Source organism: Megascapheus bottae, chromosome 17 (assembly GCF_031878675.1).
Source record: "Megascapheus bottae isolate mThoBot1 chromosome 17, mThoBot2.hap1, whole genome shotgun sequence".
In the NCBI taxonomy this organism is placed as follows: domain Eukaryota; kingdom Metazoa; phylum Chordata; class Mammalia; order Rodentia; family Geomyidae; genus Megascapheus; species Megascapheus bottae.
In genome coordinates, this window is record NC_143525.1 from 47,875,682 (window position 1) to 47,903,605 (window position 27,924).

General features: G+C 37.6%; 1 protein-coding gene across 1 annotated transcript in view; it reads left to right on the forward strand.

Annotated features, from left to right (window-relative positions):
- The window catches only part of Myo1d (myosin ID), a 280,575-nt gene that overhangs the window by 81,996 nt on the left and 170,655 nt on the right, over positions 1-27,924 (forward strand). Inside the window, exons 3-14 of the mRNA XM_090351261.1 lie at positions 1,591-1,684; positions 3,052-3,217; positions 5,354-5,407; positions 7,640-7,735; positions 9,249-9,365; positions 9,996-10,199; positions 11,021-11,166; positions 11,245-11,359; positions 16,783-16,953; positions 19,364-19,434; positions 23,269-23,343; positions 26,684-26,816. Of these exons, the coding sequence (XP_090207387.1) occupies positions 1,591-1,684; positions 3,052-3,217; positions 5,354-5,407; positions 7,640-7,735; positions 9,249-9,365; positions 9,996-10,199; positions 11,021-11,166; positions 11,245-11,359; positions 16,783-16,953; positions 19,364-19,434; positions 23,269-23,343; positions 26,684-26,816 (1,442 nt within the window). The remainder of the gene's footprint in view (positions 1-1,590; positions 1,685-3,051; positions 3,218-5,353; positions 5,408-7,639; positions 7,736-9,248; positions 9,366-9,995; positions 10,200-11,020; positions 11,167-11,244; positions 11,360-16,782; positions 16,954-19,363; positions 19,435-23,268; positions 23,344-26,683; positions 26,817-27,924) is intronic.

Consider the following 27,924-nt stretch of genomic DNA (forward strand, 5'->3'; position numbering starts at 1 on the left):
ACCACTTCTGGCTTTTTTCTGTGTACCGAGGAATCAAACCCTGGTCTTTGTGCATGCTAGGCAAGCACTCTACCACTAGGCCAAACTCCTAGGTTGATTTTTTAAAGTTAAAAACTTAATCAATTTTATAGGGACAAAAACCACCAAATTATTCTTGTCGTTTCTGGACCATACTCTAGGCTTCATTCTGGAAACAGAGGAAGATTAAACCCCAAGGCCAGCCTGGAGCTGTTAATGAGACTTCATTTCATTAAAACATATATTACACTTGGATACCTTCTGCTCAGTTTGTAAACTGAGTTAGCATGGAATATGCTTTCACCTATATCAAACCCTACAAGTACCAGTTAAAACCATCTTTCCTTAGTAGTGGAATGAAACCAAGAAAATGAAATGCTCAGATTCTGGATATGAAGAAAGAATTGAGTCAGCTTGGTTCTTGGGCGTCAGTGTTAAAGCAAATGCAGTCAGGGGGCCCAGAAATAGGCTTGAGCTCAGGGCCTTAGCTTTAAGGTCCATTGATGAGCAGATGACTTAGAACCTTGAGTGTGTAAAGCTAGAGCCAAGCTACTTATGTAAAGCTAAGTTGTTGGAAGCATCTCAGTTGTAAAGAGGACAAGGAAAGTATTTTCCACTGGTCCAGACTGGCCTCTCTTGAATGTGGACATTTCTTTGAGTATTAATAATACTTGAATTTACATTAGTGGGTTTATGCTTAAAAATGATGTTGTGAAAAAATAAAATAGTTTTATGAGCTAGGTGCTGGTGCCTCATGCCAAACAGGAGGCTGAAGTCTGAGGATTGCAGTTCGAAGCCAGCCCAGGAAAGAGTCTGTGAAACTCTGATCTCTAATAAACTACTCAGAAAAAGCCCAAAGTGGCTCTGCGGCTCAAATTGTAGCACCCCAGGCAGGAAAAAAATAGTTTTTATAATCATTTTATTTTGGCTATCAAAACAACTCTTTGAGTGGCTACACTGTATTAAAACATTACAAAACCAGTATTGCCTGATTGTAGAAGGTGAAGGATAAATTATAGAAGTTTATAATCTAAAAGTGCAAGTCCTTTCATCTTGAATATTTCTTCCTCACAACATTCCAGCAATAATAGCCATTTAGTATTTATTCTTTTATATAGTTCTTCTGTATATTCAAGTACATATCATAATACATGCATATCTAACTATAAATATAGAATTGTTGAATGATACCTGTTATTACATAGCTTGGTTTTCCATTTAGCAATATATACCGTGTATCTTTTCATTAGAGTTTTTAGCAAACTATTCTCCCTTTCTCTTCCTCTGTCCCCCCTCCCTCTTTTTTTTTTTAATTTGCAGTATTAAGGTTTGAACTTAGAACCTATTGTTTGTTATGCAGGTACTGTATCAAGTCTACTTATTTTACTTCTTTCACTTTTCTTTTTAAACATCTTCATATTTATCAAAACCAACAGGATAAAAATGACAAAAAATGAAACAGTACAGTACAATACAAGGGATTTTTAATAAATTTTAAAAGAATTTCAAATTATTCTTTGAGGAAATAAGTTTAAATTATTATGTTAAGTCATGCACAATTCTTCTCTTCAGGGGAAAGTGGAGCTGGTAAAACAGAAGCCAGTAAGTACATTATGCAGTATATTGCAGCCATCACCAACCCCAGCCAGAGAGCAGAGGTTGAAAGGTAAGTGCATCATCAAGTAGGAAAGACTCTTGACTGGGACTTTACTTCTCCACAAGCTTGGCCTACACTGATTAGCATTGAAAAAATTGTTTTAAACCGCCTTGGTTCTCATATTGTATATTATGTCTCTACTTTTTATTTATATCACTCTATCTCTATATTTGTTTTGAATAGAAAAAATATTTCTGTAAGTCAATGATTTTGTTGCTGTTGATAGTGGTGGTCGTGGGGCTTGAACTCTGGGCCTGGGCGTTGTCTTTAAGCTCTTCAGTTCAAGGGTAGTGCTCTATTTCTTGAGCCACAGCACCACTTCTGGTTTTCTGGTTGTTAATTGGAGATAAGAGTCTCTCAGACTTTTGTGCTTGGGCTGGCTTTGAATCGTGATCCTTAGATCTTGGCCTCCTGAGAAGATAGGATTATAGGCATGAGCCAATGGCACCCAGCTACCATAGTCAACTTTAAAAAAATGCTCTGAAATACTTGAAAAACTCTTCATTTTAGTTTATAACTACTGCCTTAAGTATGCACAGAAGAGCTGGCAGGTCTTTTTTTTCTTTTGCCAGTCCTGGGCTTGAGCTCAGGGTCTGAGCACTGTCCTTGGACTTTCTCAAGGTTAGAGCTCTACCACTGGAGCCTCAGCACCACTTCTGGCTTTTTTTTTTCTATGTATGTGGTACCAAGGAATTGAACCTGGGTCTTCGTGCATGCTAGGCAAGCACTCTACCACTAGGCCAAACCTCCAGCCTGGCAGGTCTTGTGGTTCAAGCTATTGAGCAAAGGGTCCAAACTTACAATGACTTAAGACTGTGCAGTAAGAGAGGTGCCATCTAAAGTACCACCAGAGCAATGCCCTCCCATCCCTGTCACACTAGAGCTCACTGGTGGTTACGTTCTATGTTGGGAATTCCAGGTAATGTTCATTTCTAAAAGCTCATGCTGCATGCATCCTGCTGGGTTCCCCAGTGAGTCTGTGCTGGACATCCATTTAAGGACAGTGCCTGGCACAAAGTGTTGCTTACTAAATATGTTAGTCATAAATGAACTTTTTTTTGCCAGTCCTGAGACTAGAACTCAGGGCCTGGGCACTGTCCTTGGGCTTTCTCAAGGCTAGCACTCTACCACTTGAGCCACAGCATCACTTCTGGCTTTTTTTTTTGTATATGTGGTACCAAGGATTCGAACCAAGGGCTTTGTGCATATTAGACAAGCACTCTACCATTAGGCTATATTCCCTGCTCCAATGAATGGAATTTTAAATGCATTGCCATAAAACAACTTGACTTTCTTAAGTGGTACATACAACTTTTTGAAGAAGCAAAGTACTTTCCTAACTTTATAATGATTTTTTAAATTTGTCTGTGTTAAAGAGTGAAGAATATGTTACTCAAGTCCAACTGTGTGCTGGAAGCTTTTGGAAATGCCAAAACCAATCGTAATGACAACTCAAGCAGGTTTGGAAAATACATGGATATCAACTTTGACTTTAAGGGAGACCCTATTGGCGGACATATCAATAACTACTTATTGGAGAAGGTAATATGTGCTCAATTTCTGAAGGTAATGTTTAAAAGACTCGTGCTAGACACAGTTCTCACACCTGTAATCCTAGATCTTGTGGAGGTAGAAATCAGGAGAATGGAAATTTGAGACAAGCCTGGACAAAAAAATTGGTAGGACACCTATTTCAGCCAATAGAAGCTGGAAACGGTGGCACGTTGCTGTCATTCCAGCTCCACAGGTAGCATCCTTGACAGGATTGTGGTCCCAGGCAGCTTTGACATAAACATGAAACTCTTATCTTTAAAATTAAAAAAAAGCAGTAGCAAAAAGGCTGGGGATATGGCTCAAGTAGAAGATTACCTGCTTAGCAAGCACAAGGCTTTGAATTCAAGCCTTAATACCACCAAAAGAAATGTAAAGTAACTGGTTATATTTGTTGAACTTCAGGTATTGCTTTAAAATGGTATTTAATACTGTTCTCTCCACTCAAATTTGCTGCCCATGGTAAAATACTCTCCTCCTCTTTCCTCTTTCTTCCCCCTTCCTCTCCCTACCCTTTCTTATAAGCTTTTACTGTATCTGGTCGGAAAATATTTTGAAGTTTGTAGATGCAGATTGAGGAGTGGTGGTAAGGGTGTGTGAGCCAACTTCAACTAGTAAACAATCTAGAATTATTCAGACCATATATATAAATATGTATATCATCACATTGCATTTTAATTTTGTCTTCTTCTAGTTCCTATTTATTCACCTTTTCATATGCATTTTGTGCATATACAAGATTATATCCTCAAGTATTCTGTATTTGGTAGAGAGAGAGAGAGAGAGAGAGAGAGAGAGAGAGAGAGAGAGAGAGAGAGAGAGAGAGAGAGAGAGAGAGAGAGAGAGAGAGAGAGACTGACTGTGTGTGTGTGTGTGTGTGTGTGTGTGTGTGTGTTTTCTAGTGGGGCTTTAAACTCAAGGCCTCATGTTTCACCCATGGCTGGCATTCTAACACTTGAGCCTCACTACCACTTCCAGCTTTTTGCTGGTTAAAGATGAGTCTCAGAGTTCTCTGCCTAGGCTGGTTCCAAACCTTGATTCTCAGATCTCAGCCTCCTAAATACCTAGGATTGCAGGTGTGAACCTTTGACACTTCAATAATAAATGCTTTTATCTGCCTATGTTAATGCTAGATCACATTTCTAGAAGATTCCAATTGAAAGATTCCTACTGAGACAATCTGAGAGGCTGTGTCCTAACATGGATTAACACTAGGCCTGAGTGCAGAGAACATTGGCATTCCTTATCCCAAGTTTCATGGTTCAGCCATGTTTCACAGAGCCATCTCCAGCTGAATTGTACTCTGAGCTTAGCTCACATGCCTTCCCAGTAAAAGGTTTCCTATTCCAGGTTATCCCACAGTGTGTTTTTATGGCAGCATAATCTCTATTTTTGTTACGTTGAGGTCAGACGAAGGAAATAAGTGTTTTATCTGAACCAGTTAAAAAATTACAGGAAATGCCAAGTATTACCAGCCTCTTTTTCAAAACATTTCATGGCTCCACTGTATGTATGTATTTAATCAAAAGGATTCCTTTGAATGAATCAGATTTGGAGTCTTCTCCTAATAGCAATATTTTTGGAACCATCTAAGTCTTTAGGGACTGATCTTGCTAAGCTGATTTTATTACAGGATATAAGGCATTATTCTTTGAAATGCCAGCTGATCCTGCAGAATGGAATGTTGAGAATGTTACTCCCTACCATTCCTTTCTATTCTCTCCACACAAATCCCTGTCCCTTAACCAAGCACTATCTTTAGATTCCAAGTTAAATATTATATATTCATATTTATTCTTCTGAAAATTTAAGGACGCCTGCATGAGGCACTAAAAAGAATTACTGGGGAAACCTAGTCAGGAAAAGTTTACAGGGTCGTCTTTTTCATTTTAATTATTTCAAAAAATTATCTGTAAGTAGTTGTACAAAGGAGTTGCCATATAACAAAGCAGTTTATGAATCAATGCATCTTGATCAGTGTCACCCCTTCATTATTTGCATCCCCCACAATCCACACTTTCCTTTATATATACAGGGTCTTTAGAATATTTAAATCCACTGTAGACACCAAGTTTTATTTTATGGCTACAATTTCAGATTAACCATTTCAATGTGTTTTTTTCTTAGTCTCGAGTGATTGTTCAACAGCCTGGAGAAAGAAGCTTTCATTCTTTCTATCAGGTTAGTAATCCTCTGTTGTGCATAAGAACTGATTGTTTCTACACTGCTCAGCTGTATAGAAAATGTCCCTATAGTGGACTCCTGCCTGTCTTATATCTCTCTTACATTCATTGTCCTCACAACGTATTACATGTACACAAGCACACCACACACACACACACACACACGCCACGCACACACACACGCCACGCACACACACCACTCTATCCCACCTCCTTCTTAAGAAATATGAGGGGCCTGGAGTTTGGCCTAGTGGTAGAGTACTTGCCTAGCATGCCCAAAGTCCTGGGTTCTATTTCTCAGTACCACATCCACAGAAAAAGCTGGGAGTGATGCTGTGACTCCAGTGGTAGAGCGGTAGCTTTGAGAAAGCCCAAGGAAAGTGCCCAGGCCCTGAGTTCAAGCCCTAGGACTGGCAAAAAATAAAAAAAGAAATATGATAAACATGGCCCTTATGACGGCAGGTGGGAGAGCCAAGCAAATAGCCACCTAAGTTTAGCATCACCTGTGTACTTTGACATATGTATAAGGGTTTAGTGAACACAAAAGCTTTTCATATGGTATATTCCAAATGTGTTAAATTTTCTTTTCTTTTGAATTGAAGCTATTCCTATATTTGGGAATTTTAGAAATGGGCTTGCAAATCTGGTTTATTTGTTCTTAAGAGGCTGTATAGCAATAGAATTACTTGAAAAGAAACCCAAGATTTATGAATTCAAGGAAGAATAGTCTTATTTATCACACTAGAGCACAACAGAAAGAATGAATATTTCTTGAGAATGCTGTTAAGACTTAAAATCTTCTGCTTTTGCGCTAGGCATAATCTCAGTACTTAGGAGGGTAGTTGGAGACTAGTCAGGGCTATATATAGCAAGTTCCAGGCCAGCCTTGGATATGTAGTGAGATCCTATCTCAAAAAAAGTCTTGTAAATATCATAAAAATTAATATTTAAACTATCCCTCCTCTTGGCAAGTCTGTCCTAAGAGAACAGGTATGATGATTATAATTTTAAAGCACAAAGTAATATAAACTAAGGGTAATTCATAAATTGAATCATCAAATTAAGCAATATTACAATGGATTCTTAAGAAGTAAAACTACAAATTGAAGCCCTATTTGATGTATAAATTGTCTGTGACCATACAATTGAAAACAGTAATAAATTGGACGCTGCCTATAATTCTAGCTGTTTCAGAAGCTGAGTTCTGGAGATAAGGTTCAAAGCTAACCCAAGCAGAAATATTCAACTTTGTCTCCAAAATTGCAACAAAAAATCAGGTTAGAGGTGGTTCAAATGGTACATTACAGCTAAATGAGCAAGCCATACAAGTCCAAGGCTGAGTTTAAACCCTAGTACCAATAACAACAAAAAAATAAAGGAAGGAAGAAAGGTAGGTAGATTGATTTTAGGTCAACTTCTTTATATCAAATGTTAAGGAGTTGTTTACCTCAAGAATTCAGAGATTGGGGCCAGGAGTTTGGCCTAGTGGTTAAAGTGCTTGCCTAGCATGCATGAAGACCCAGGTTCGATTCCTTGGTACCACATATAGAAAAAAGCCAGAAGTGGTGCTGAGGCTCAAGTGGTAGAGCTCTAGCCTTGAGAAAGTCCAAGGACAGTACTCAGGCCCTGAGCTCAAGCCCAGGACTGGCAAAAAAAAAAAAAAGAATTCAGAGATTTTGCCAGTATTTTCCCACTTGGATGCAAATATTAATATGTATTTTCAGACAACACTGGAGTTGTAACAGTCTCTCAGTTGCCTAAAGAATACACATGATAGGAAAGCTATTCCAGCACATTTGTGACTCAGCCTATTGCTGTCTACTGGTGTCTTTTACCTCTTTGGAAATACTGACTTTTTCTCCATTCTGAACAGACATATGCCTTGTCTATAATGACACTGTTATGATCAAGTGACCACCTCAGGGCAAGGGATTCTATCTTACAGCTGCCATACTCAGAACTATTTATTCTAGTTATGTTGCATATACACATACATTTTAAATAATTTTCCTCGGGACAGTGTACCATGTGGCATACTATGATAGTGTTTATCTTCAGATTAATAACAATAAAATCAAAACATATCTAATTCTTCAAAGCATGAAACAGGACAAACTAAATGAATAAAGCCTAAAAATGAATGAAAGTTAGATTACCACTAACTTCAAATACTTGTACTTTTGGTTTTGTATATATTTTGCCCATTTACTTCTAATTAAATGTTTTTCAGCTGCTCCAGGGGGCTTCAGAGCAGACCCTGCGCTCTCTGTATCTCCAGAAATCCCTTTCATCCTACAACTATATTCATGCTGGAGCTCAACTAAAGGTAAAGGTTTTTATCTTGGAGATTGCTCAGACATAGAAGCAGACAGAGAATCAGAACGTGCCATTAACTCTCTGGCCAAGTGTGCTACCCTTAGGGGGGAAAAAGCTCTACTTTTAAATTTCTCAGAGGCAGAGAACTCAGTACATCACTGAATTGACCATATTGCTTGATAATCAATTACAATATTTTGTTACTAATAAAAGTTATTTCCCTATGTTTATTGTTTTGTTTTATTTTTCCTTCAATTCCATTTTATTTTAACACTACAGAAATATTAGCAAGGGGACTGGGAGCGTGGGCTAGTGGTAGAGTGCTTGCCTAGCATTGTACCTGGGTTCGATTCCTCAGTACCATATACACACAAAAAGCCAGATATGGTGCTATATCTCAAGTGATAGAGCACTAGCCTGAGAAAGCCCAAGTTCAGTGCCTAGGCCCGGAGTTCAAGCCCCAGGACTGGTTTTAAAAAAAAAATCAGTGATTCATGGGTTTGTGTAATTGATTTTTTTTTATTATGTGGCATTTGAGATATACTAGCTTTTTACAGTAGGGTAAAAGCAGAAATATTTGACTGAAAATGAATTGAAAACAAAACAATAGAGGGCAGCATTCCAACTTCTTAAGAATTTCCAGGGATACGTAAAGATGTAAAGACTGGGGAAACAACACTTAGCCATTGCCTGGGAATATCCCTTTCAACAACGTTTTTTTTGTTGTTGTTGTTGCAAAATTACTTTTGGCCAGGTCTTCCCCACAGAAATTCAGTGTTAACATTTAGTCTTTTTTCTAACAAATTCAGCCTAAGTTCCCTTTTTGTTAGTTTTCCATTCTGATTTATTCTTTTTCCCCCTTTTCTCTCTAACAGAAACAAAGAATCATATTCCTAAAGTTAAGTCGCGCTAAAAGAAAATCTTACCACCCAGAAATAATTATAATAGTTTGTGTACACACACACACACACACACACACACACATACACACACACACACACTTTTTTTGAAACAAGAATATACTTATAGACCAAGCTGGACTCAAAACTTGTGGTACTTTTGTCTCTCCCTTCAGAGTAATGAAGTTATAGGCATGTACTATCATACTCAGCAGCTTATATATATGTAATTATAAATGAAATCATATAATAAATCCTGATTAAGTTTGTTTTTCTTATGTTGAAACATAATCATTATCTTTCCATGCAAACAAGTACTTGAACTGTATTGTGTTATATTTTTTAATTAGCCTTAACATAAAGGAATCATGCAGCACTTCTTTTTTTTTTCTGCAACTACTTTGCTATCTGATGATTTTGCTTATTGGCTGGAGCTCTACCACCTGAGTCCTGCCTCTAATCTGGAAGGGCTGTTTAAGTCCCACCCCCTCTATGTACAGTTAAAATACTGAATGCTCATGATAATATCAAAGGATTCAGTACAAAAGCATCAGGACCTTGGTTAAACTTTAGCTTCATTCATGTGAAATGCCTTTGACTCAAGCTTTTCAATTTGATTTCTAGTCTTCTATCAATGATGCTGCAGAATTCAAAGTAGTAGCTGATGCCATGAAAGTCATTGGCTTCAAACCTGAGGAGATTCAAACTGTGTATAAAATTCTGGCTGCTATTCTTCACTTGGTGAGTGTGAACACCTCTAGGATAGACTGACTCCTTGTGCAGGCAGGTTCTCTCGCAGAAGGCTTTACTTCTTTGTTGCAGATTTGAAAGGAACTTTTTTAGGAAGACTTTTGTTTGTGTTTTAAAAGACTTAGTCTGATTCTCTGTACCATTTTACAGTACTTGGATATTATCAAGCCTTGATTTCAAGGAGAGAACTCAGCAATGATCTTACTAGTATAACATTATTTCTAATGGCATTTCATGTAGAATCATAGATCATTAGAACTGGATTTAGGCTCATCTCATGGACTTAAAAAGAAGCTCCACAAGGTGGTGTGGAGGCCTTAAAGGTACTCAGCTCATCATGGAACCAGCACTATCAAGCAGGGCAAAAGATTCATAGATTTGAGGCATTAAAATATAGAACCTCTGTCAAAAATGTACATTGAAATGAGAAGACAGACAGTTATGTGCAGAAAAAAAAGATTAATTGAAGTGCTGTGTTTTCATGTATGTACATACAGAGTATACTTAGGAAGATAGGTGCACAGTCATTTGAATTCCATCTTAACGTATAGATATACTCCTACATAATGTTTCAGAGCCTCATTGGAAATGATGTGTGTTTTGTTTTCATATTTGATATAGGGAAATTTAAAATTTATGTTAGATGGTGACACGCCCCTTATTGAGAATGGCAAGGTTGTGTCTATAATAGCAGAATTGCTATCTACTAAGACAGACATGCTTGAGAAAGCCCTTCTTTACCGGACTGTGGCTACAGGCCGTGACATCATTGACAAGCAGCACACGGAGCAAGAAGCTAGCTATGGCAGAGATGCCTTTGCCAAGGTGAGACTGGATTTGCATCTTGTTTATCTCAGCTGTATGAAGGAATCCTTGTGAGGATACATTCAGTTGACAGCAAGCTAAGGCTGTCACAATGGTGAGCTAGGTATAGTAGTATACTCAAAAACAAGCTAGGTGTCATGGCACATCCCTGTAATCACAGCTACTGGGAAGACAGGTAGAAGGATGGAGGTCTAAGGCCAGTCCCAAGCAGAAGCATGAGATCCTGTCTGAAAAAAAACACTAAACAAAGGATTGAGCATGGCTCAGATGGTAGACTACTTGCCTGGTAATAGAAGGCCCTGAGTTCAGTCCTTGATACCACCAAAAATAAAAAAGAAATGGTGAGACTTTCTGACCATCACAGTCTCAGTTCAGACTCCCCAGATATGAACATTGCCAGAACGGCAAATGAAAACAACTATGAGCTAATACATATTCCTAATTGCTCTGCTTAGCCAGTGGAAAATAGTAAGAAAAAGGCAGACAGGAATCTTAAAACATCACAAATCTCAATAGAGAACTCAGTCCCAAATTGACAAGAACTTATGGTGTAGCTGGGTGTGATGGTTCATGCCTGTAATCCTGGCTACTCATGAGGCTGAGCTCTGAGATTCGAGGTTCAGAGCCATCCTAGGCACTAAAGACAGTAAGACTCTTATCTCCAAATAATCACTAGAAAACCAAAAGTGGCACTGTGGCTCAAGGGGTAGGATGGTAGCCTTGAGCTGAAGAGCTCAGGGACAGCCCCCTGGGCCCAGAGTTCAAGCTCTGTGACCGACAAAACAACAACAAAAACTTATGGTGTCATTTTTTTCTCTCAGGCAATATATGAGCGTCTTTTTTGTTGGATTGTCACTCGCATCAATGACATTATTGAGGTGAAGAACTATGACACCACAATCCATGGGAAAAACACTGTTATTGGTGTGTTAGATATATATGGCTTTGAAATCTTTGACAACAACAGGTAAATGAGAGGAAAATGCTTAAAACTCTTGTTGCTAATTTGTATTTGTTTAAACCTAATCTATTCTTCTTAATGTAGCTTTGAACAGTTCTGCATCAATTACTGCAATGAGAAACTGCAGCAGTTATTCATTCAGCTGGTGTTGAAGCAAGAGCAAGAGGAATACCAGCGGGAGGGTATTCCTTGGAAGCATGTGAGTATACTTGTGGAAAATGTCTGAATGTTTCACTGTTGTTGGTAAAATCAGGTCTTATCATTTAGGTCATTTAGGTGTTTTTTGTGAGTATGGGAAACATCTGAACCTTAGCTTTCCTTTGGGGGCTTTGTAATTTAGTTCATTTTCAAAGTAGTAACATTTTTCTAATTTGATGGAGTTCCCTGAGTGCCAATAAAGAAATCTAAGATAGAACTAATAAGACTAATATTTTCACTGGATGGCTGAACCCGAGGACTTCTGATTCTTACGTGTCCACTAAAGCTTAGAATTATTCAAAAAATAGTAAGTTTTGTCTAGATTAGTGAAACTTAGCTTTCAAATCTACTTTCTTCTTTCCCTTTCTTTTACTTCTTCACTATGCAAACAAAATGTCATTTTACTGTCTTCAGTTGATGATGTTCATTCGTTGTTGATGGTTGTAGTGCTTTGAACTCAGAGCCTAGTCACTGTCTCTGAGCCTCTTCGTGCTAAAGGCTAGCGCTCTACCACTTGAGCCACAGATCCACTTCTGATTTTTGAGTGGTTAATTAAAGATAAAAGTCTCATGGGGACTCTTCTGCCTGGGCTGGCTTTGAACTGCAATCCTCAGATCTTAGCCTCCTGAGTAGCTAGGATTATATTCATGAGCTACCAGTGCCTTATTAATGTTCATATTCTTTAAAGCCTGTGCATTAGAACACTTTATACTGTCTTTCATTTCCATTTGCTTTCCTTTGTTATCACCTTTCTTTTCACAGCTCTTTCTGAGCATGAATAAGTGTCAGAGGCAAACTAATCAGGTGAGGTATACCCAAGGCAAGACTCCCAAAGTATAAACCTCAGAGATGACAACTAAAAGGCATGACTTTTTAGCTTCCTTATTCCTATCCTCTTGCTCATGAAAAGAAATGAGTAATCTTTCTTATAAATTTGTGTTTTAAATTTATTTTGAGAGTATATTGGAAAGATACAAAAACTTGTGGTTTCCATACAATTCTGTTTACAAAACTGTGTTTTTGTTTTGTTTTGCCAGTTCTAGTTGTTGAACTCAGGGCCTGAACACTGTCTTTGGGCTTTCTCAAGGCTAGTTAGTGCTCTACCACTTGAGCCACAGCACCATTTCTGACTTTTCTATATGTGGTACCAAGGAATTGAACCAGGGACCTTGTGCATGCTAGGCAAACACTCTACCACTAGGCCAAACTCCCAGCCCCAAAACTGTGTTTACCCTCTTTGCCACACAATAAAAAGAAAACCAATATTTGTTTCTTGACATCCAACATAGTAGCAGCGAAAAGCTATTTGAATGTCATACTATTATATTCCTTCCTACTTTCCTATTTTTTTTAATTTTTTTCTCTCATTCTGGAGGGAAAAAAGGAGAAAATAGCTCAATAGCTTTCCTACCTAAAATTGCATCGTTAACTTCCATCATGTATTAAACATTAGAATACCATGATTGTTGCTGCTGAAGTATGTTAATGTAAACTTCCAAAAGAAATCAAAATTGTCAGTTAATTGAAAAGCTACCTATAATTTAACTTAAATAGCAAACTCTCAAAGCACATTTGCACTGTAATTCTATTCAGTTAAGTTTATATGAAACTTCTTAAGAATAGATCTTAGAATTTTTTCTCACAACTTATTCAGATGTGAGTCTGGATTACTGGTCAAAAAAATAGCTTGTCACAATCAGAATGACAACTTCTATTGACACAGCTGATAAAGAAAAGAATAACAATTGTGGTAGGTTATTTCACATCTGAGAAATGACGAACAGTCCTAAAAATTTAGAAGTTCTGAGCTAAGTGAGTTAAGAAATATGTTTCCAAGAAGGAACAGAAGGCTAACCCAAAATAACAGTAACTGTATGCCAGTCATCCTTCCAAAATTAGATTCTCTGTTCTAGGTATTTCTCTTAAACCCTGAAACTTTTGAAAATATTAGTTAACTTAAAAAATTTTTATCATTTTCACAATGTTGATTCTTCCAATCCAGGAGCATGGGAGGTTTTTCCATGTCCTTAGTTCTGCTTTAATTTCCTTTTTTAGGGTTTTAAAGTTTTCATCAAAAAGGTCCTTTACATTCTTAGTTAAGCTAATTCCTAGGTACTTTATTTTCTTTGAGGCTATTGTGAAAGGAGTTGCTTTGCTGATTATTGCCTCGTTCCTCTCACTACTGGCATAAAGGAAGGCAGTTGATTTTTGAGGGTTAATTTTATAGCCTGCTACCCTTCCAAAGTTTGAATCAGCTCAAGGAGCTTGGGAGTAGAGTCTATAGGATTCTTTAAATACAGAATCATGTCATCTGCAAAGAGGGATAGTTTTACTTCCTCTTTCCCTACTTGGATCCCCTTTATGCTTGCTTCTTGCCTTATTGCACTGGCTAGGAATTCTAATACTATGTTAAAGAGGAGTGGAGAGACTGGGCATCCTTGTCTTGTTCCTGATTTTAGAGGGAATGGCTTTAGATTTTCACCATTAAGTGTAATACTAGAAGTGGGTTTGTCATACACAGCCTTTATTATATTGAGGATTGTTCCATGGATTCCTAGTTTCTCCAGAGCTTTTAACATAAAGGGGTGTTGGATCTTGTCAAATGCCTTTTCCGCATCTATTGAGACAATCATGTGATTTTTGTCCTTGCTCCTATTGATGTGTTGAATTATATTAATTGATTTGCGTATGTTGGCTCCCTGTGATGAATCCAGTTTGATCATAGTGTATAATTTTTTTGATGTTGTAGACGGTTGGCCAGTATTTTGTTGAGAAGTTTTGCATCAATGTTCATCAAAGATATAGGTCTATAGTTCTCTTTCTTTGATGAATCTCTGTCTGGTTTGGGGATGAGGGTTATACTGGCTTCATAGAATGAGTTTAGTAAAGAACCTTCATTTTCAATTTTGTTGAAGAGCTTGAGGAGTATTGATGTGAGCTCTGCTTTGAAGACCTTATAGAATTCAGCTGTGAATCCATCTGGCCCTGGGCTTTTCTTAGGTGGAAGTTCTCTAAAATTGCCATTTCTATTTCAGAGCTTGAAATAGGCCTGTTGAGTTGGGTTAGTTCTTCTTGGTTCAGCGTGGGTATGTTAATATTGGCTAGGAATTCATCCATTTCTTCTAGATTCTCAAATTTGTTGGCATAAAGGTTTGAGAAGTATTCCCTCATGATATTCTGGATCTTGGTAATTTCTGTCGTGATATTACCATTTTCATCTGCTATTTTGTTTATTTCGATATGCTCTCTTCTTTTTTTGGTAAGATTTGCTAAGGGTTTGTCAATTTTGTTAATTCTTTCAAAGAACCAACTCCTTGTTTTGTTGATTCTTTCTATAGTTTTTTTGGATTCCAAATCATTTAATTCTGCTTTGATTTTAATAATTTGCTTTCTTCTACTGGGATTAGGGTTGGTTTGTTGCTCTTTTTCCAGGAGCTTAAGGTGACACATTAACTTGTTGGTTTGCGATTTTTCCAACTTGTTGTAGGCACTCAGCGCTATAAATTTTCCTCTGAGTACTGCCTTTGCTGTGTCCCAAAGGAGTTGGTATTTTGTATGCTCCCTATTGTTAAATTTCATAAACTGTTGGATTTCTGTTGTGATCTCTTCAATGACCCATTGGTGATTCAACAATGTGTTGTTCAGTCTCCATGAGTTACAAGGTTTTCATTGGTGGAGATGTGTGTTCAGTTCCAATTTGATGCCTTTGTGGTCTGAGAGCGTGCATGGAATAATTTCAGTGTTTCTGAATCTGTCCAGGTTTGTTTTATGGCCTAAGATGTGATCTATTTTGGAAAATGTTCCATGTGCTGCTGAGAAAAATGTATATTGTGTTGTTGCTGGGTGTAATATTCTGCAGATGTCTGTTAGATCTAGTTGGTCTATATAGTTGTTCAGTTCTAAGGTTTCTCTGTTGAGTTTTTGCCTTGTTGATCTGTCCATGGAAAGATTTACAGAAAATCATATTAAGTGGAGTAAGCCAGACTCAAAGGAACTTAGGCTCAATGGTTTCCCTCATTTGTCATAATCAGTAGAAACCTTGGGCTCCACTAGCAGAGATCTGCAATAGAGCAAAACCTGGATACATAAGGACATATAGTATGAAGCTAATTGAAAGGACCTCCAGGATATTGAAACAAAAGCCATATAACAAATGACTGTTGTCCTTAATGTACTATGTTATCTCTCATCTCCTTTGCTATCCCTTGGTTATTTCATATTGTTACAGTATCTCACTTTGTTATCTGATATATTGGATAAATGCGTATTTGGTTATTTGAAATTGGATAGGGAAGGGGGGAAAACCAAGATGGGGGTGGGGTGGGGTAGGGTGGGGGGAGGGTAATGGGTACCAAGACATGTGAAAGGGTATCAATGTATATGAATTAATGCACCTTCTATCTGGCAAATATCATGTAACCCTTTTATTAATTACAATAAAAATATTTAAAAATTTTTATCATAAAAAATTTTGAAACATGAACAAAGGAAGAGTATAATAAATACCTGACCCAGCACCTTACCTTAGTAGTGATCTGTGGATTGCCTTTCTTGTACCTTCTGCTCCATACCTGTGCACCCCAGGTTCATTAGAAATAAATCTCAGACATCACATTTGTATCTGTGTATTTCTCTGAGAGAGAATTGTTCTTATTTAAAAATGATAACCACGGTGCTTTTATTACATCTCAAAAGCTAATAATAATTTCTTTAGTATCAAATAGACATGGTCTTACTTTTTTCCATGTCAGCCTGGACCATGAATCTCTTATGCTTTCTACCTTAACTGGGATGATAGATGGATAGTACCCAGCTACGGTTGGGCATGAGGTCTCTTGGAGCTGATCTCCATAATCCTGCCATCCTTCACCTTGCAAGTAGCTACGGGTACGAACCACCAGCACTGGCTTCATATATGTCGTTGTTCTCTTTGGAGAAACTATAGGAATTCTCTTTTGGACTTTAGTCCCTGAGGGTCACATAATCAAAACTGCAAGTGTATGCTTTGACATTATTATCAAGTAATACATTAAATAATACTCTAAAGTTATTCATTAGTACTTCATGGAAGCTCAATCTGTGGTTAACAGCAAACAGATTGGAGGACTGGGAGTACAAAAGAATGGGGAGAGGTGTGGAATAGGGAGACAATATTAAAATAAGAATTCAGAGGGGGGGAAATGTGGTCTACTTTGTAATCTTTTCTGAAGCTACAGGATCTCTAACAAAAGGTTTTCACAGTGTAAAGTTAATGAAGAAATTGAGAAATAAAAACTCTTATTTAGTGTCATACTTCATTAGTTCTGTACATATATTTGGCCTCAGGTATTTTACCTAAGCTCTCAAAGCAAATGGCTGCACCCTGGTGTTTTTCCACTCTGATCTCTGTCCCCTTGAAATTAGCCTCTTTTCTGTGTCTTACAGATAGATTACTTCAACAACCAGATCATTGTGGATCTCGTGGAGCAGCAACACAAAGGCATCATTGCCCTCCTGGATGATGCTTGCATGAATGTCGGCAAAGTCACTGATGGAATGTTTCTAGAAGCCCTTAACAGTAAATTGGGCAAACATGGTCATTTTTCTAGCAGAAAGGTAATTAATGAGATCTTTGTTTCATTTTGAGCTGTAAGATGGGATTCTTGTTTGACTGGGTAAAATTACTTTATACTAGGCTAAAGAAATGTCTGTCCAATAAGGCAAAAAGCTGTAACACTCCATTAAATAATCTCTTACTATGGGATAATTTTGCCATTCTGGTTTACAGAATGAGATTTATTAAAATTATGGCATCCAGGAGAGGGCGCTCCAGGCTATATAATTTGCTAGAAGTAGGAAAAATGAACTTGGTTCTTTAAAAGGCATGATGTCATTTATAACCAATGGGTGCAGAGCCCTTGTTCATGTACTAGAATTTTATGCCTGTATCCGATAATTCTGGCACAGAAATAGCTTTTGTCCTTTTTGTTGTCATTGTTGTTGTTTTTAGTGTAACTCTTATTTGTAGAATGTGTATGTGTTTTCTACCATGGTTCTCCAGACTGATTTTCTTGATACCAGACAAATCTCATCATTTTGGTTGTTATAGGGGAAACTCGTTTCTTCAATGAGTTGGATATCCTTTTAAGTCCTATTTTTTTCATATATTTTTATAATTAATGGAAGGGTTACATTATATTCGCCAGATAGAAGGTACATTAATTCACATATATTGATACCCTTTCTTTAACTCCTATTTTTGATGAATTTTAATTTCTTAAAAAATGTTAGAAGTAAATCTCATCTCTGCAATAAGTGGCAGCAAGTTCTGGTTCTTGGCTGTAGTGCATTTGCCCATTAGTATTTGTAAGGAAACCTGTAAAGGAAAGTGGCACCTGATCATACCCACTTTTCCCCACAGACACCAGCTTGTCCAGCAACCATAAGCAAGTATGTTCGTTCACATGCAGAAAGGACCAAGCAGTTCTCTTCCATGTTTAATTCTGATTTATGCAAAATACCGTGATTTTGTATACATCTCTGATAACACTGCCATTTTTTAGCATGAATAGACCTATTTTTTGAGTTATCCCCTTTGAGATTATGCAATCAGAACTGAAAATTTTCACAGTCAGCTAGCTAAAGCTCAGATCATCAACAAATTATTAGCGGATTCGTAAATCTAGCTACAAGTTGGTTTTCAGATACTGCAAACTACATTTTAATGTGAGGGTTCTGAGTTAAACTTTTAGTCATATTCCTTTATGCAACAGATTTCTGATACATGCTAATTGGATATGTGCTTGCACATTCTTACAGTGTGTAGAATTTGGAGTATCTTTCACTTGGTCTTTATAGCAATAATGTAAATTGTCAACCAAATTGGTTTGATCCATTTTTTTCTGTTATGGATTTTTTTTTAATTTTTGTGTCATATTGGGGCTTGAACTCAGGACTCTATGCTCTTGCTAAGGTGTTTGCATTAGTCTGTAGGATACCCAATGATCCTTCAGAGGAAGAACTGTAGGTGCTACTGTAATGAGAAAGGTTGCAGAACATCATGGAGACTTCCACTGCCATACAAGAACTGTCTTTCCATAAAATGCTTCCCTTCAGTTCATCTTCTGTGGAGAGACAGACTTGAACTAGAATTCAGCAGGCAGATGAACCAATCCACTGTTTGCACAGACGTTATGCTGTGGGGTTTTTTTGTTTGTTTGTTTTGTCACTCGTACAGCTTGAACTCTGGGTCTGGGGGCTGTCCCTGAGCTCTTCAGCTCAAGGCTAGCACTCTATCACTGGAGCCACAGCACCACTTCTGGTTTTCTGGTGGATAAGATTGTGAGATAAGAGTGTCATGGACTTCCCTCACCCTGGCTGGCTTTGGACTGTGAGCTAGGATTACAGGTGTGAGCCTTCAGTGCCTGGCTATGTTTACTTTTATGGGTCCTTTCCAAAGCTTCTGCTGACTACCTGTGTGATCTGTGCTAATTGCATAGCCTCTCTAAGTCCAGGTATAAAAGAGAGATGATAAAACCGTAGGTTGTGAGCATTGTATGATGTGTATGCTTAGCAAACAGTAAACACTGAGTCCAGTCCTCCTCAAGCCGAACATGCTGATGAAAGCAGTGTTGAGCAGAGGCAGCTTGGTCGCATTAAGTCAGTAGCCAAAATTTAAGTGTCAGAAGACAACTGAAGACTTTCTGTTCCAGGGACTTAGACTTCTTCCCTTGTGTGGCTGTTCCATCCCTAGGGACTGTCCTCTACATCTGACTAGTAAGAGGGGGTATCTTCCACCATTACAGCATGAACCAGAAATAGCCCCACTCCACTTCCATTTTCCAGAACCTGGAAATGGAGTCTGGGCTGTGTTGCTTTCTGGTGAACATTCAGTCTTTCCATGTAAATCCTGTTTAAATCAAGCCCCAAAATGATATGATTTCACTCATAATCATAATAAGTTAGAATATGTTTTCAGGAAAGTGAAACTGTCTGTTTTCAAAATAATTTCTTGTTAATCTCTTAGCTCTGTGCCTCAGACAAAAGCCTGGAGTTTGATCGTGATTTTCGAATTCGGCATTATGCAGGGGATGTGGTGTGAGTATCTTACTTTACTTTCTTAGCATGACAGTTTGCATGCAGCCTCGTGGGGAAACCATCCATTGTTTTCTTTACCATTTACTTTTCTTGTCATTACACTTTTATCGTTTATCTCAGTGTGTTTCATCTCTTTGTTGGAAGAAAATGGCATACCTTTATTGATTTCTTGATTTTCAAACATTTATTAAGCACATACTGTGTGCTCACATAATGGCAATCAGTAAAGAACAATTGATGGATCCATAAATCTCAGAGATGTGTTATGATATAGGGTAGAAAGAGGAATACAGGGGCCAGGAGTTTGGTCTAGTAGAGTACTTGCTTAGCATGCACAAAGCCCTGGGTTCGATTCCTCGGTACCACATACACAGAAGAAGCCAAAAGTGGTGCTGTGGCTCAAGTGGCAGAGCTCTACCTTCAGGGAAAAGCCCAAGGATAGTGCTCAAACCCTGAGTACAAGCCCCAGGGCTGGCAAAATAAAAAAAAAGAAGAAAGAAAGAGGGAGGAATAGGATGGCCCCTGCCCAGAAGCAGGTGGCAATTGTGTGAAGGACACAAATACATCAGAATCATTACAATGAAGAAAAGGAAGGGCTATACTGAAGAATCACAGTGTGAGGAGCATAGAAAAGTCTTGTTTGAGGGAGAGATATCAAGTTGAATCCTAAAAGTAAAAGAGTTGGCTAAGGGAATGAATTATGAAAAGTCGAGTGACATGAAGAGGGTATTACAATGACAGAAAAAGGCCCAGCAGTGTAGACCAGATCACACCTGTATATCACAAGGTTAGAGCATAATTACAAGAGCTAAAGAAGCTTTACTGTATTACTTCTCAAATTAATTTTGAAAAGTAAACTATTTTAAAATAATTATAAGCCACATTTATCTGAAGATACTATAATAAAAATAGAAATTGATATGAAAATACAACTAGAAAAAAATATAATTGGTTTGTTAGGTTCCGGAAGTTCCTGTCACAGTTTGTCAGAAATTGGTGCTTAGAAAACAGAAAGCTATCAAGCTGGGTGCAGTGGCTCACACTACTAATCCTAGCTACTCAGGAGGCTGAGATCTGAGGATTGCAGTTCAAAGCCAGCCCGCGCCCTAAAGTCCATGAGACTCTCATCTCCAATCAACCTCCAGAAAACCAGAAATGATGCTGTGGCTCGATGGTTAGGGTGATAACCTAGAGCTGAAGAGCTCAGGGACAGTGCCAGGACCAGAGTTCAAACTCCATAACCAACCAAAAAAAATTTTTTTTAAATAGAAAAAAAAATCAGAAAGCTATCCTTTCTATTTCTAGAGGCCAAAAGTTCAAAATGATGGTATCAGAGAGCAACATTCTCTCTGGAGTTTCTGTCCCTTTTTCTAGCATTTGGTGACTCTGGGTATTCTTTCACTTATGTTCACATTATTCTCATCTCTGTCCCTGGGGTACATTATCTACTTTGTCATGTGCCTGTGTCAAATCTGTTTCCATCTAAAAAGGACATTTGTGATGGTTAGGGATCCCCTGAATTCTACAAGATAAACCCACCTTCCTGTCACTGTCCTTAATGCAATCACATCTTTTGCCACAGAAGGCAAAGTTCCCAGGTTCCAGGGAATTTGATGTGGATATTTTTGATGGAGGTCATTTTTCTTTTTCAGTATGTATTCACTGTCAATGAACATATTCTTCATTTTATTGTTTAATGAACTCTTTTACTTTTTTATATCAAGAATTATTTCCATATAAATCATTACAGGAAGAAATTAAAATGAGAAAGAATAAATGCCATTTCTATAAATGCTGGAAATACATTTGAAGGGATTTTAATCCCTATTCATAATTTAAATTAAAACACTAGAATCATATAATAGTGTGGCTCACAAATATCACTCCACTTGCCAAACTAGCCATCATTCTTGAGTGCCATCACTTTCCACATTATATGGTTCTGTTCCTAAATTCCAAAATAATGAAAATCTGGTTTCATATTTGTAATTTCCACTGAAAATCCAAAACTTAGAGGGTACTGTCATACCACTCACGTGGAATAAATGCCGAGTCTTTCAGGCCCCCAAATCTAGTCTATTCATTTTACAGAGGAAGAAACTTAACATAGAAGGTAAATTCTTTTTTTTTTGCCAGTCCTGGGGCTTGAACTCAGGGCCTGAACACTTTCCTTGGGCTTATTCAAGGCTTGAGCTCTACCACTTGAACCATAGCACCACTGCCCTATGTGGTACCAAGAAATTGAACCCCCAGTCCTCATGCAAGCGCTCTACCACTAGGACAAACTCCTGGCCTAGAATGCAAATTTTTAACCAATGTCCCATACAAGCTTATAGGAGAACTGAGATAATGACTGTTTCCAGCCTCCCAGGTCAGAACCCTACCTGATATTCAGTGATATTTTTACTTCTGTACATGTAATACTGTCTTGACCGTGCCCAAAGAAAGCTTCCAGTTCAAGATGTACACGTGTATATGATGGTATGTGTACTTAGACAAACTTCCATATATGCACACAATTGAAACATGGTCTGAAATAATTACCATGTGAGTAGTAACAAGTATACCACAATGTAGAGTAATACAGCTATATTTTTAGCTGCCTGTGGTAAGCCTAGGAAGACTGATGTAGAAGTCTTTTGATAAGAAGGGGTGGGAAGATGTTTAAAAAATAAATATTCGGGAAATAGAAGCTTGCTTCCTTTCATTGGAATGAATTCTTTTGTAGCATAGATTAGAAATGCCTGAAAAGTAAACTGAGATCAAGTCACAGTGAGCCCTGAAAATCATACTAAGGACCTTGAAGTTCAAGCTCTGTGTGTTTTACAATAGATTAAGAGTCAGGTGATTTAAACAGTTCAGTCAAAAACGACAAGAAGATATTAAGAAGACCTAGGTTGAGAAGGCAGTTGAGGACATATTGACCTTCAAGTGCCAATAGTCAGCACAGACTGAATTTTCTCGTAGAATTTAATATGTAACACAAAGCTTCAGGATTGGAAACCTAGGAACTATTTACATTGTTGTAATTGACCAGGAAGGACCAACAAGAAAGTGGAACTGTAAGGAAAGGCTGTATGTAGACTTACTGTTGGCTCAGCCTCCTAGCCTCTACTTCCTTAATTACCCTGAGCCACCCCAATCCTTCTACCTCCAATATGGAGTGGCTCCCTCTACAGGCCATGCTAGTCTCTACAGCAGTGCAGCTGTCATGCCAGCTTTTCTCACCAACTGTAGAAATCTATTTCAAGATCTTATTCCCACTCTTCATTCAAACGATGAATAACTGGGTTCATTTCTCTCCACAACACCCTGCATGTGCCTGCTTCCATCTCTTCATTCTGCCTGTTCCCCTGTGTGATCTGCTGGCCTTTTTCTCCTCTGCTTATCCGATTCTTACCATCCTTTGCAGTTCTTCTTGGACTCTTTTACCCTAGCCTGAACACTGAGTGATACTTAGGCAAGTCACTTGAACTCCCCACGGATGAAACAATTAGTTCCCGTATGTTGCTGATTTGCTTTTGTCTTAGGAATGCTGGATGATAAATACAGCTATCATTTTGAAGTCCTCTTCTTGAGGTAAGCTTGCAGAAGAAAATGGTAATTTAACTAGAATGATGATGCTCTCCTTCTCCAGGGGTAAAACAAAGTAAAGTGCCTTCTTTTAAGAGGCAAGTTTAGTGTCCTTTCACTTAGCGTCAGTTGAGCAGTAGCAGCTTTTTAGATGATTGAGTGAATAATTAGCAGTGGAAAAGTGCATAGACTTGTAGAAAAGCTCAAACTTGGCTTTTGCTCAAGGAATAACATATGCTTTTTATGTTTTCTCTTTACTAGCTATTCTGCCATTGGTTTTATAGATAAAAATAAAGATACTTTATTTCAAGATTTCAAGCGCCTCATGTATAACAGGTAAGATTGATATTTTACTAACTTATTTTGAGCTCTTTGACAATTACCTAGGACATATGCACACGATTATTTTTATATGACAAGAGTTTCTGGGAAGACTTTTTAGTCCTATTTCATTATGTTTCATGGGTGAAATAGTGTATGATCATAGGATTATTAAGCTACAAGCTTAGGATAGGGATCTACTACTAATATTATTTATTTCCTTTGGATTTCCTCCAGCGTTCTATTCCCTGCAGTGACTATCTGCCACCCCTTGCTAGCATACTCAGCAATCCCAAGGCCAGACCAGAAGTAACATAAGAAGTTTTAGGTAACCTTTGGCCCTGCTGAATGTGTGACATACCATATTCCCACGGTAATGTCTCTTCCCAAGTAAGGAACCCTGCTGGTATAAGACTGGCATCTAATGTTAGTACTGGTTCTGACTGAGCAGATAGAATTTTCTCACAAACCAACTAAATATGGAAAGCTGGACAAAATAAAATCAGACAAAGAATGGAAATTTAAACCAGGAATCTGGTGTCACAGACGTCCAGCCAAGGGGTAGGGGGAAGAAGAGCACTAAATTATGTCAAATCCTTTGAAAAGCAGGAATGAGGTGAGGGCCAAGACTGAGCATGGTCTCTGCTAATGTAGCTCCTGACAACACTGGTTTCCTTGGACAAATGTCTGATGTGGGCTCAAGAGAACACAGGAATGAGAATGGAGAGACATTGTACTTAAGCACTTCTTTTAGATTAGTTCATCTGTGTGAATATTGAGCCCACCAAGAATGATTGTGGAGCTGTCACCATCAGGAAGTTACAAATACATGGAAGTGGGCAAGGGGTCCACCTAAGAGATGGGTACCGGGAAAACCAGCTTTAGGAAAGAAATTTCAATGGTTATCTTTCAGGATACACCTCTTTTAAGGAATAAATAGCTAAAGCTGGCATTTTTCTGTGTTGATTCATATTAGAACAACTGCCTCCTTTGATCACAGCATGTGGCCAGGCTTATTTATGTCTAAGAGGCTGTACAGAGTGATATCTGTTACTTTCGTGAACTTACCATTGCCCTGAGGTTCAGCTCACTGAGGATAACTATATCTCTCCATGGTATATTAATATAATTATGCTCATAAAATGAGTGTGGAAACAGAGCATCATATGAATTCATTTCCAGTCAGTCTAGGTCACATGGAATGGAATACATGTGTTAGTGTGGCAGGTTGATTGTTGCTATTGGAAAGCCTTAATAAGTCAAACAGCAGGGAAAAAATTGTTTATGAATTGACAGTTAATTGAAAAAAATATTACCCAGAGATTCTGGACTACCAGGCACCAGTGGCTCATTCCTGTTGTAATCCTAGCTAATCAGGAGGCTGAGATCTGAGGATCACAGTTCAAAACAAGCCTGGGAAGGAAAATCTAGGAGACTCTTATCTCCAATTAATCACCAAAAAAAAAAAATCTCCAATTAATCACCAAAAAAAAAAAAAAAAGCCAGCTGTGTTGGCTGTGGCTGAAGTGGTAGAATGCTAGATAGCACCACTACCAGACCCAGAGTTCAAACCCCAGAACGCCCCCCCCAAAAAAATATATATGGACTGCCTATTGCTTAGTAAACATATTCAGAATAAAGGGATGTAGAAAAATTAAAGGTATCAGGCTAATAGACATATGAAGAAATGCTCGATATTTCTGGCTATAAAGGGAATGCAAATCAAAACAACATGGAGATTTCACCTCACCCCAGTTAAGTGGCCATTACCAAGAAAACAAATCATAACAGATACTGGTGAAGATGCAGCCAAAAAGAGACTCTAATACACTGTTAGTGGGAATGTAATGTTGTTCAACCACTCTGGAAAGCAGTATGAAGGTTCCTCAAAAATTAAACATAAACTTGACTTTTGAAAGTGCAACCCTCAGTACACTACCTTTATAATAATAGTTTTTAAAGCTTAAAAATTAAATATAAAACTATCAATTACCCAGCAAGTCTACTTTTGTACATTTAACCACAAGACTACTGACTACGATTCAGTAAAGTCACCTGCACAACCATATCCATTGCTACACTCTTCACCATAGTCAAGGTATAGAATCAGGCTAGATTACCTCAGTGGACAGATGGACTGAGAAAATGTGTTATATTGACACAATGGAGTTTTACTTATCCATTAAAAAGAATAATAATGTATCATTTGTAAGGAAATTGTAAGATCTGGAAAGAAATTATGTTAAGTAAATTGAGCCCAGAGAGACAAAGGATATGCATGTTTTTCCTTATATATGGAAGCTACATTTACCTAAACTGGTAAGTAAACCTGTTGGGTGGTATGCAAATATATATAAATGTTTTGACTGAAATATGGAATATTCAAGGGAGAACTCAAGCAGTATAATTCCTTAGAAAGGCAAAGTCAAGGTTCAACAAAATAAACACCAGGAAAGCAATGTATATCCACAAAATTAAGAGGAGGGGAAGAGCTAGAATACAAGTAAGGATAGAGGGGGGACGAATGACGACATTGAGAAAGATAACATTGATCAGAATATTGTATTTATAAACTATTTTGTTAAATGGCAACTCCTTTGTAAAACTACTTAAGGAAAATGAATGAGTGTCAAATTTCCCTTCTACTAAGGCATTTAAGTGGCTTCTAATCTTATGCTAGTCTAGACAGCATTTTCTTTTATTATTCTTTTCAAGAAATAGTACAAAGGAGCTGTCGTTTAACAGAACAGTTTATAAATATATTAGTTCTTGATCAGTGTCACCCCTTCAACATTACCACCCATCTCTCCCTTACCTACCCCTTCTCTCACTTTTCTTAATTTTGTAGGATGTACATTAGATTCTTGACTGCATTCTCCTCCTTTTCTCTTCACTTTCCTTTCCCCTTTCGCCCACTCTATCCTTTTGAGTACCCTCTTCCTAGTGTTTTATTTTTGCTGACCTTTGACTTCACCTTTCATCTTTCTAAGGAATTACACTATTTGAATTCTCCCTTGAATCTGTGAAAATTGTTTTCCTACTAGTGGCTTGTCTTCATTTTTAGCCATCACAAAAGTCAGTTTGTTTTATGAATATATTGTAAAAAGCCATTTGAGGATTCTAGATAATACTAGACATCACTTTAAAGAAATTTAAATGTTTTGAAATGTGCTATATTTGGGAATTTTTATGGTTTTGTATTGTTTATTGTTATTGACTTAATTCTTTGGTTAGAATTATTTTTCCAATTAGGCCTTCTAAGTTCAGCCTGCAGTTTAGCTTTAGACTTGAAGGACTGCTTAGCTGTTTTATTATCCTAATCTGAATGATAAATTGCTCCTTCTGTGCTTTACAGTTCAAATCCTGTGCTGAAGAATATGTGGCCTGAAGGCAAACTGAGCATTACGGAGGTGACAAAGCGACCTCTGACTGCTGCCACCTTGTTTAAGAATTCTATGATTGCTTTAGTAGACAACCTTGCATCAAAGGTAATTTATTTCTAAGTACTCATTTCAAATCATAGATTTCCTTTTAAGTTATAGAGAATATGTGAACAATTTGTTTTGTAAGTATTTCTCTTGAACCAAATTAAGCAACATACATTTATAGTCAGTGTTACAGAACTTTTATTCTGGCTTTTTTATTTCCCTAGATGAAATAATTGGGGTTTTTTGTTCATTTGTTTTATTTTTACTTTTGGCAGGGCCTTATGTTTGCTAGTTAGGTGCTGTGCTCTATCCTGGCCCAGCTGAAATAATTGTTTTTACCTCAGAATAATGCCTTTTTAAAAAATATGAACTTTCAATTCTGCTGTTATAGTCCAAGGGAAAATCTAAGTGTGGTTCCACCCCCCCGACACACACATATACTTTTTTTTTTAGTGGTACTAGGGATTTAACTCTCAGCCTTGTTCATGCTAGATCAGTACTCTACCACTTGGGCCAGACCTCAGCCTTTAGTGTGGTAAAATATACCACTCCTGGCAAAATGAATTCCAATTTTGTGCGTAAATACAAGATACAGGAAAAAATGTCATTACATCATAGTAATGCACCATCCATTCATTGCATTTGAATATTGAATTATTGTAAAGCTTTTTAAGTATTGTCCTAAATGTTAGACTATTTAGATGTATTACTATTGGTTATCTCTGCCTTTTGTCATTCTGATTCTAATGCAATTAGATAACTTGAGTCTGATTTGTTTGGGTTTTGGTTTGATTTTCCTTAAAAACCAGATTTCTACTCCTAACTACCGCTGTTGACAAGTTTGATAAATTAGGCTGCATTCCGGGGCTCATTATTTTTAGCTCCTTCATTTTTATCTTTCTCTTCTGGCATTTTTCCCTATGTATCTTTTTCTTTATTTTTTTGTCTCTTAAAAAAATCAGTTTCCTCTCTAAGAATTTAAACTTAAGTCTATATTGTGTCTAAGTTACTGCAGTGTGGCTAAATTAGGCAAATGTCACAGAGCACATCTGTTCAGTAGCTTTCTACTTCTTTTCATCAGACTTCTTTGGCCTCAAATGACTGCAAATAAGCACAATTTTCTGGCTTATATAATGAAATTTCCATAAAGCCAGGGTAGGGACATACT